Here is an 11,024-nt window from a genome sequence, read left to right as displayed (position 1 = left end):
CAGTCAACGTCATAAATAAGTGATCACTTTTGTACCTTGTCGCTTTCAGTCGTCTATACACAATTTCGTATGGCTTTACAATCATGACGTTAAAATGACAAGGTACAAAAGTGAACACTTATTTATGACATTGACTGTACCTACCTAACAAAGGTTAGATATGAAATGAAACTGTATCTTACAAATAGACATTTTATTCAGACATTGTAAAGAAAATACAAAGTAAAATATTTTTCCTCCACACAGAGATAGAGACATTTAGTTAAAAATTTATACGTATATTTTTAGGAATAATTTCGATATAATTACATAAGAATAGAATATTTATTGACGGAACAGAAGAGGCCATCCCTACGGATGGCCAAGATACAAAACGTACATTGTTCCAATGACTAACAGTTAGTTAATCGCCAGAGCTTCGCTTTGCCTCTAAATGTGGAAACTAACAATTTCAATAAAAACCTAGACTTCCAAAAAATGCACCTACCTACGCATCATGGCATCACTGATATCATCAGTACCCTTAGTGTAAGTTTTCGGTTACAAAATACGTCTCGATCGCGTTCGCGTTAAAATCTCTATTTATATGGAAACATGAACAGCGCCTCTACCGGAACGTTTGCGATGTTCCTGTTTCTATACAAATTGAGATTTTAACGCGAACGCGATCGAGACGTATTTTGTAACCGAAAACTTACACTAAGGGCACCAGATCTTAATGGAAGTTAAACGGTACGGTAGTGCCATGAGAGTTGAAGTGAATGAGATTACCTACGCACACAGCTACATGAAGAACCGATTGTTAAAAGGAGAATGAATGAGTGAAAGGCTAAATCCCGCTCGCGCTGTCATTACATGACATGTTCTTGTGTGCGTGATCTCAACTCTGGTGGCACTACCTATACTTATTAGTAGGTACGTCCAATAAGTTGTTTTTAGGGCCTCAGCTAACTCGCGGGTGGATGATCTGATCACAATGGTGCAGGTGATCACACAATGCTTCATTCTGAAGCGAAGCGACGCTGAGGCGTTAAGTAGGTAGAGGCTTGAGTTAAGTGGGCACAGTTGGAGCGACACAGAGACGTCACAATGAGCGATTACAATATTTACTATCTACGGGTAAAGAGAATTAATTGTAGGTACAATTAATAATAATCTAAATCCCTCTTGTTACAAATATTTTAGTAAAATTCATAAGTTTTAGTGTCTCGAAGCTCAAATTTTCGTTCTTTTTAATGGGAAACCAACATGGGCAGTGATTTTCGAGTAACAGCGCTCTGAAATGAGAAGCATGACGAATATGATAAGCAAGTCTGGAGAAGTGATCTGATTATTCATTTGTACATTATCACAGCACAATCTAAATTTAATTTGTGATGGAGACTTCTGAGCGCTCACAACTAAAAATACACCACCCTGCCTATTACTTTACAAACTTAAGGTTTAATTAACTTTAATTTGCATAATAGGCAATAAAAGTTTAAATTAATTTTTAATATGCTGAATTAGGAATATGTATGCAGTAGTGCACAAAACTAATATCGATGATTCGTAGCTCTGTAGGTACTTTGTAATTACTTACTAAGAAATAAGAAACGTTTGTTGTTAAATTAATCTGTGATGCAAGGTAGTGCGACGTTACGTCAGGGTGGTAGACCACATATTATTTTATCTACACCCATATAGTAAATCCTCCATTATGCGTTCAAAAACCATAGATAATGACCAGCATTACGATATTGGATTCTATTATGAACACGGCTGTATCGTATGGTCATTTCATACATCATTACAGCACCAGGGCACGCCGCGCCGCCCGCACGAGCAGCAGCAGGTCGTCGCGCGCGCAGCAATTAGGTAGGCGCAGTAATTAGGCCTTAAAACACTCATGTGACTCTATTATGAAACTCGGCTACTCCTCGTTTCATAAAACCACACGTGTTTTAAAGACCCCTATTACGATACAGTTGCATAAATAAGTATGGCTTAATTAATAGTACCTACATAGGTAGGTAGGCACTCTACTTAGTCGTGGCCAGGAATTATGGCCAAACTGCTGCAGTTATGCCGTTGGTAAAACAAGAGTCACTGTTGGTGGGTTATGGAATTACTTAATGTTGATTACTTAGTTCTAAATAACTTTTCACTTCTCATGCTCGTAAAGTTCATATTTATGCTGGATCTAGGCGACATAAAATGAATTTTTTATACTCTAGTGCATAAAGTAAAATCTTCGTCTATAAGTTCGTACCGGCTTGGGTGGCTATATGAACGTTTTGGTAAAATGGCTCGTTTTATGCTCTTATTGTACAATCTACTATAAGGTACTTACACGTTTTTAGGGTTCCGGAGCCAAAATGGCAAAAACGGAATCCTTATAGTTTCGCCATGTCTGTCTGTCTGTCCGTCCGTCCGCGGCTTTGCTCAGGGACTATCAATGATAGAAAGCTGTAATTTTGCACGGATATATATATAACTATGCCGACAAAATGGTACAATAAAAAATTAAAAAAAAACCCATAGACGTAAAGTAGGGGTGTTTTTTTTATCATCTAATCCTATAGTGTGGGGTATTGTTGGATAGGTATTTTAAAACCATTAGGGGTTTGCAAACCCCATATTTCAATTCAGTGATTTTTTTACGAAGTATTCAACTTTAAAGTGTAAATTTTCATGAAACTCCCCCTCTAAAATCTAAACCGGGGGTGGAAAAATTTGAAAAAATTCAGGATGGTAATAAGTATATCAAACTTTTAAGGAAAACTATAACGGCTAAGTTTACTTGAGAATTATTAGTAGTTTAAGAGTAAATAGCAGCGTAAAGTATAAAATATACCTAAACTTGAAAGATTCCGCATAAAATACGAAATCCTTAGAAAAATATTAAGTACTTAATTTTTTCGTTATGGCTACGGAACCCTATTTTAGGCGTGTCCAACACGCTCCTGGCTGGTTTTTTTCGTAATTATTTGTATTTATAATACCGGGTGTGGCCAATACGAGCAAATAATTTAAACGTAGATCGTACCTACTCGTCAAACTAAACAACATTAGTTCAGCGACTTTTAAAAATAATGAAGTCTTTAGATTTTCCTTTTTTAATACAAATTAAATATTGCAATCAATGTATAGGTAAGTACGCCATCCTAGAACACAACTGACGTCGCCGGTCACGCTACATACATCAACCATTTTGCTTTACATTATGCTTCTTCGAATAAACTTTAAAGTGTAATAAAAAAAAGAAACTAATTATTTTTAAAAGTCGTTGAACTAATGTTGTTCATTTTGACGAGTATGATCTATGTTTTAATTATTTGCTCATATTACAGGCCACACCCGGTATATCGTTATTATGATGAATAAATTTAAACTCTATTCTTTTAAATACTTCTCGCTCTTAGCTGAGAGGTTGAAACTTTGTTACATGGGGTATAATACTAACTCGCGTGTTAAAGTCGCCACGCCAACTTGCCACGTGTACACACTGACTGCAAACTTAGATATTTTGGGATCTTAAGACAAGTGAGTTCAGGGCCTTTTACACACGATTTCTTATAAGTGAAGAACTTTTGATCTAAGAGGAACCTTGCTGAGTTAAATCTATATACACCAAACGTCCTCACGCTTTCTATGTTTAATACAATACCAAGTGCTCTGTCTGTCCATATAATTAATGAATGAATTTCAGAGCAATATTCATATGAGGTTCGTCATCATCAGCCGGAAGACGTCATCTGCTGAACAAAGGCCTCCCCTTAGAACGTCGCAATAAACGACAAGTCGCCACTTGCATCCACCACGCAACACTCACGATATCGTCAGTCCACCTAAGTCAAAGTCAAAGTCAAAATATCTTTATTCAATTTAGGCTATAACAAGCACTTATGAAATTAAAAAAAAACTACCACCGGTTCGGAAAAACCTCTGTTGGGAAGAATCCGGCAAGAAACTCAACGAGGTATATTTATTTTTTAAACAGATTTACAATATTATTAAATGATATCTATAGGTACATCACAAGTAGTTAACAAAACTTTATTTTTAACACAGTAGGTTCGCTATTTGAAGGGATCGCTAATGCGGATCGGAATTATTTCCTAATATCCCTGCCCATGATATAATCATTAACTTTATAATACGCCTTAGATTTTAATGTCTTCTTGACAATCTAGAATCAAGATTGTTTTTTTGGAATATTTTTGTATTTTTTATTTCAATTCCAAATTTTTACTTTTACGGTCATCCCGTAAAACCTAAATTGAAAATACAAACTGAAATATAGATGCACAGAAAAACCAGAAAAATAAGACCATCACTGGGAATCGAACCCAGGTCCTCGGTATTCCGTACCGCGTGCTATACCGCTACACCACTGATGGTCAACGGTACCGACACGAATTTCCCCTATGCACCTCGTATCTCAGCTTGTTTGTTGCTTATTTAGCCACTTAAGCAGTGACGCTGGCGACATCTATGCCGTAGCCCTCATCGAGAAACTTTTTCGGCACTCCATTGAAACTAACCGCTCACCCGGACAAGAGATATCGTTACTAAGCAATCAAATTCAGATTGTTTTTTTGGAATCTTTTTGTATTTTTTCAAATCTAGAATCAATCTAGAGATCTGAATTTTGTATCCGTTTCATTTGTACCTAGTGGGAGGCCTGTTAACGCTTCGTCTTCTAGTATCGATATTAGGTGAGTTTCAGTGAATCTTAAAAAAAAAATGTATTAGTAAAACTCATGGATCGGATCCGGAACACCGCCCTGCGCTCCATGACTCAAATCACTGATTTAGGTCAAACGGCGTCTAAGCTGAAGTGGGACTAGGCTGGCCATGTTTGCCGCATGCCGGATGAGTTGTGGGCCAAGATAACCACCGAGTGGACGCCCACCAACTCGAAAAGGCGGCCTGGCAGACCTAGACGGCGATGGCGGAATGAACTGGACCACTTCTTGAAAGACTGACCCTTATATGCAGTGGACATAGAGCAGTATCGGGGGTAGGCCTTTGTTCAGCAGTGGGACATTACGGTATTTGACTACTTTGAATATGTTTTATAAATTAAAACTACACAATGCCTGTTATCGAATAGAAAAACAATTTTTAAGCTACCTTTACAAATAACAAAGTTATATAGGTTTGAAATTCAAGATTGGACAGAGAAAGACACCATACTTGCTGCATAGAGAAAAGCGTTTGAGAATGAGACAGGTATAAAGATTTTTCAAAAAATCACTATAAATCCAATTTTCATCCGATTTAAATTTTCTCTTCGCTAAACACTATCTGTATCTATATTTTCATAATAATATTAAGATATGGCAAAATCAGGAGTTGTCAAATACCGTATTGTATCTTGAAGGTATAAAAAGAAATGTAATATAACTGACCTATTATTACCATTAACATAATATGTAGACCTACTAGGTACCTACTTGAAGTCCTAGGTAGGCTTTTACTTTCACTTGACACGTAAGTTATTTTATTTTTTAAACCATTTGCTACTTACTTGAAAATTACTACCTACTTTGTGTCTGCTTTACCTACTAACACCATCGGTTCTAAAATGGCGGGTAGGTGAAGGGGAAGCTGTTGCACCCCGGACAGTTTTTTTAGACAAATATAAAATGTTCCATCTAATCTTTGACAGTTTAATGCGTCTGACATAAGCAAGGTTCCTCCAACAGCTCTAAGATCCACTTCCGTCAGCAGACATTAAGTAGCGTGAAGTATATAGCTACATCTATCTGAGCGTATGCCACATGGCGACAGCTTTGCGCGTCTCTTGCGCCATCTGCGCCCAGTGGCGGCCCTCGGCGGCCGGCTCCGCGGCGCCCACGCAGCACCAGCCCACCACCAGCCCGCTGCCACCGCCGGTTACTACGCACACCTGGAACAAGACGTCAAGAAAAGGTATGGTTACGAAAACGATCAAAGACTGGAAACCGCTGAATGTAGCGGCAGACCGCGCGGGCGATAGCTCGCGTGGGTAAAGCTAGTAGACGATATATTTAGTGGTTTGTAGATCCTCGGCAAATATTATTTGCCGAGGTCTGATCTTACTCTCAGCGCAGGGGTAATGATAGGCACTTGGGTTTCATGCTGATATATGCGTATGTTCCTACCTAATTCGTCGAAAATGTTCTTTGTCATAATAGCAGCTGGTCTAAGTAGCAAATGGTCTAAGAAACAAAATTAGTCTAAGTAGCAAGTGGTCTAAGAGATAATTGGTCTAAAATGTTGTTTGTGTCTGAAACTTGAAAAAACATAGGTTAGGTTAGAGTTGCTTCAAGGCGCTAAGCGCTTCAGTCACGCTGAAGAAGAGCTCCACGAAGCGGAGCTCAGTCAACTTTGGATCATAGAATTAAAAATGACGAAACAGGAAATGGACGTCCAGATACCAACTAGACATTCGGAGATTTTTTTAGACTACTTAAGTACTCGCTACTTATTAAGGCCAGTTGCTTCTTAGACCACTTGCTACTTAGACCAGGCTGCTTTTTAGACGAACTGATACTAACCCCAGAGGTTGATAATTTCACTCTTCATTAGTGCCTTTACCCCGTCTTGAAGAACTACAATAAGTGTAGAGTCATGTGGGGTAAACGTACGCAGTGGGCAAGTGTACGCAATCACATACATTTTTCCACAGACTCTAATCTTTGCAAGGGTCCACCTGTAACGTCAATGAACTAGACTAGACCGTTGCTTGTCCATGACCACATTTCTCGCCAGGGCCGGATTTAGAGGTCCGGAGGCCATGGAGCAATAAAGGAGCAGAGGTATCTAGGGCAAAAAATAACCATGTTAAAAATTAGATTTTTTACCCGACTACCCGAAGGAGGGTTTTCTAAACTTTAGTAGTGGGGGGCCCTTCCTTGTGGGGCTGCACCCCGGAATCCCACCCGTAAATCCGGCCCTGATTCTAGCACTTCTGGTGATTGCAGAGAAGCAAAGCTATTGTAAAGTTCCTAGTTTACAACGTTAGTAAACCCTGCCTCACCTCAATGGAAGCCTCTTGCAGGTTGCCAGAGGCCAGGCTGAAGGAGAGCGCCTCGTTCCACACGGGGCTGTTGATTTCCTTCCGGTTAGTCTTCTTCTTCTTCACGCGTTTCCCGTTTACCAGCAAGTAAACTTTCACGTACACATCTAAAATTGAGAATGAAGGGTCTCAGACTAACGACATAATCTGGGCAAATCTGGGGCTACAATAATAATAACAATACACGTATAATTATTGTATAGTAGTTTATTCCTGTATAATCGATGAAGAAATTTACTACCCTAAGGTTCGATCATTTGTAGAGTTTAAAACATCAAAGATTAATTTCACTCACTTTTACAAGTCAATGAGCCTTAGGCATTGTTTTTTTTTCTGATGCAGGAACAGTCATAAAAAATGGTAAAGCACTTGCATGGTTAACAATACTTAAGTATTTACTAGGTAGGTATGTCCCAGAGCTAAGTATCTATTATCAAACCATTTGAATTGTGTGACCAATGTCATAATAGATTCCCTAGTCAGGTATTGCAATGAAAGGTTGACTGGCAGAGATCCCTTCAAGGATAAGTCTACCTTTGTACTTTTCTGTTTTTCTTGTTTGTACAGTAGGTAAAGATCTTTTTTAAAGTGAACTAAAAATCAATGAGTAGGTACATCGTTAATTGAGAAAAGGTTCCACACGGGTCACTGGTATCTTTGTCGGATTATGCACAATCTGCATAGATAATGTACGCAGGTGATAGGCACATTTCAGAAACGATAGACGATAGTTTCTTGCCGGATTCTTCTCAACAGAGGTTTTTCTGAACCAATGGCAGTTTTTTTTTGACATTCATAAGTGCATGTTATAGCCTAAATTGAATAAAGATATTTTGACTTTGATATTTGGAATATTAGGCAACACTCAGCGTAATGTTAAATCATGTTCAATTCTTGATGGCACTAAATAGGAATCTTAGGATGTGATTGGCATCTTTGGTGCTTCATAGGGATGCTAGGTATAGCTGCTACTTATGCCATTCTCACCTAAAGCATCCTTTCCCTCCTGAGGCGGCAGTAGATTCCTGGCTTTCAACACGACAACAGTCAGCCGTTCAGCAGACGGCAGGTAAGACAGAGACAGCAGCAGTTCTTGCAGCTCCTCCGGCGGTCTACGTTCGCGGGACAGTTCAGCCCACACCTCCGTGCCGCCCGCGACTTCTACCCGGGACAAAGAGACCTTAGCAGAGCCCATCACCTCGTTGCGCGAAAATCTGAAAGTATGAAGGGGAAAATGTGTTTTAAGTACCTAGTCAGGAAGTGACTAATAATTTGATAGGTTACGGACGTTTCACCTGCGTGCCATTTTGTTTTTACGCAAGGCTTGCTTCGTCTTGTTTCGTTTCTAAGCTGTATACCACAATGCCCATGAGTTCAAAATTAACTGATTTGATATGGGATGATCCTCGTGGATGGCTCTAAATTGAGTTCACAATTATTTTGACCATTTTAGCTCTGTCTGTAGGATCGTAGCTCTTGAACGGATGGACTGATTTCAATGTGGTTTTTTTACGTGAAAGCGGATTTACTTGCTGTTGTTGCAGCTATGCTTGATGAAAATTGGTTTAGCCGGTTGTGGCTTTTTCAACTTTTCTAAGGGGCTGTGTCACCACCCATTGATTAATTTTATTCGACGGATAAATTTGATGCCATCTCCGTCTATTCGAACAAAACAAACAGAGACGGCAAAACATTTATCCGTCAAATAAATTGTATCAATGGATGGTGAAACAGGGGGTAAGTCGGTTAGGTTATCTACTTCAGGGAAAATAGTCATGCACACATGCCACGTAAACTTCATAGCCACTTGCTTGTTTATTTAGCACTGACCTGTCATAATCGAACACTTGCAGCAGCAACGTTTTGTCCCCCAGCTCGTCATGCGACACAGGGAACTTGAAATGCTGGTCGAAGAACGGGTTCGCCTCGTTCCGGTGCACGGGGGTTTGGCGCACGCGCGTGTCCACTTCGGGCAGGAGGGTCACGCGCACGTACGGGTCGTTGAACCCGCCTGCTTCGTAGCCGGCCAGGTCGTGCGCTGAAGAGATTAAAGACAGTCAAAGACGAAAAGGATCGTCATGATTATTTTCAGGAGTGTGCATTGCATCTTGCTTCTGTATTATATAGAGGTGCATTTATAGGTTTCATTCTGTAAATATTTTTGTCTTGTTCTGTATTTTATTTTACACCAGGGGGCGCCAGTGCACCCCCTTGCACCCCTACCCCGGCGCCCATGAGGATCGTTAGGCCTGATACCTATAGGATATAGTAATGACCGCGGTAGTCTAAAATATTGAATTACAGATATTGTATTATCAGGCCTAACGCGCCCATGAGCATCGTTAGGCCTAAGTGAGGCCGGAGTAGGGGTGCAAGGGGGTGCACTGGCGCAGATTTTGTTAGGACGAGGGTAGGATCGTTAGGCCTGATAATACAATATCCGGAATTCAATATTTTAGACTATCGCGGTCATTACTATAGCCTATAGTCAAACAAAATCGCCTAACACAATCTCGTTAAAATCAAGGTATGCGGGGTTTATGTAATTTTATGAATTAAATTCAGGTCTTGGTGCCGCGTACCACCCGCGTACCTTGATTTTAACGAGATTCTGTTAGGAGATTTTGTAAGGACGAGGGTAGCTCTCTATTTTTCAGACTGAGAGTTATAGCAGGATACCCGCAATTCTCCAGTCGTTTCGTGATCATGGCGCATGCAACTGTGCCGAAATATCGAGCTTCGTTAAAATCAGCAAGGTACGCGGAACAAAACCCGAATTTAATTCATAAAAATATCCGTAATTGGTGCTATTTATTATTACTATTATTTGTACAGGTTGCCTACAAATTAGGTACCAATACAATGTTATCTTACGCTGAAACGATTTATTTTAAATATAAATTGAAATTAAGAAAAAAAATATGCTATCCTCCAGGACATCGTCGGTCCATCTAGTGGGAGGCCTACCAAAGGTGCAAAAACGGTTTATGATGTGAAAAAGTTGAAATTGATTAGTGGGGAAATAGGTTGGCTTCTACGAAACCCGGAAATCGAAGTTCGTATCGTACCGTCCCTCTCACTCTCTTATTAAATAATATTAGCGTCAGCGGGACGGCAAGATACGAAGTTCGAATTGGGCATTTCGTAGTATAAGGCCTAACTTTACACCGTCTAACCTTCAATCAGATGCACTTCCAAATCCGATCGGTCGAAGTCATACTTCAGGCGTAAATGCAGTCTCCCGAGCGAAGGCCCCGCGCCTTCCAGCTCTATCACGAGGGGGGCTTCGCGCTTCGTGTACAGGTCCGGCTGCAGGGCCCCCAGAGCGCTGATGGCCCCCGCTCCGGGGCTGAGGGGACCGAGGCCGCTGCTGCTCTCCACTAGGGAGTTGCTGCGATCTATCCGCCTGAAATTAAGCAGAATTTTGTGTCAACCGAGAACTATTTTATCCGACCTTTCACTCGACTTCTGATCATGGTCTGTCTGGTCGGTCTGCCCCCGAGCTAGTTGTAATATTTTTCGTCTTACATAATAAATTTTACTACTAATTGTGATGGATGAAAAACATTGTAAGTCACACGGACGGTAGGTACTGGAATTATGAACATCGACGCATGAAAGCACTCAGTAGTCAGTCTTCGGCTTCGGGTTTTTAATGGACTCTCGTTGGTAATTCTTTATTGACCGCCCTTAAGACACAATATACTATTTTGTTTTAAGTCTGAGCTATTGCGTACTAGTCTAAGATCCGAATTAGAAAGGATTTGCACCCATCTGTTTAATGGATGGATGGATGGTCTAACATCTGGTAGTATGGTGTACGGTTGTGTTGCTCTGAAGATGAGCTCTGGTTGAGTTCGAAACGCGTCTGTGTAGTGTGGTGGTGGTCATAGGTGGGTTTGTGTGATTTGTGTGTGTTCTTACAGGGTGGAGGTAGAGGAACTGCATGAACACGCATATTTTGCATAAACTTAAC

The 11,024-nt window shown here is 40.3% G+C and overlaps 1 protein-coding gene across 2 annotated transcripts in view; it reads right to left on the bottom strand.

Moving 5' to 3' along the window:
• Nucleotides 1–204: 204 nt before the first annotated feature.
• The window catches only part of LOC141441598 (synaptotagmin-5-like), a 125,926-nt gene continuing 115,106 nt past the window's right edge, over nt 205–11,024 (bottom strand). For both annotated transcript variants that reach the window (XM_074106387.1, XM_074106393.1), the window contains 5 exons: nt 10,225–10,454; nt 8,879–9,086; nt 8,036–8,262; nt 7,010–7,155; nt 205–5,896 (listed from right to left, as the gene is read on the bottom strand). In XM_074106387.1, the coding sequence (XP_073962488.1) occupies nt 5,750–5,896; nt 7,010–7,155; nt 8,036–8,262; nt 8,879–9,086; nt 10,225–10,454 (958 nt within the window). In that variant the 3' untranslated portion in view covers nt 205–5,749. The remainder of the gene's footprint in view (nt 5,897–7,009; nt 7,156–8,035; nt 8,263–8,878; nt 9,087–10,224; nt 10,455–11,024) is intronic.

Source organism: Choristoneura fumiferana, chromosome 2 (genome assembly GCF_025370935.1).
Source record: "Choristoneura fumiferana chromosome 2, NRCan_CFum_1, whole genome shotgun sequence".
In the NCBI taxonomy this organism is placed as follows: Eukaryota; Metazoa; Arthropoda; class Insecta; order Lepidoptera; family Tortricidae; genus Choristoneura; species Choristoneura fumiferana.
This window is presented reverse-complemented; position numbering and strand designations above follow the sequence as displayed.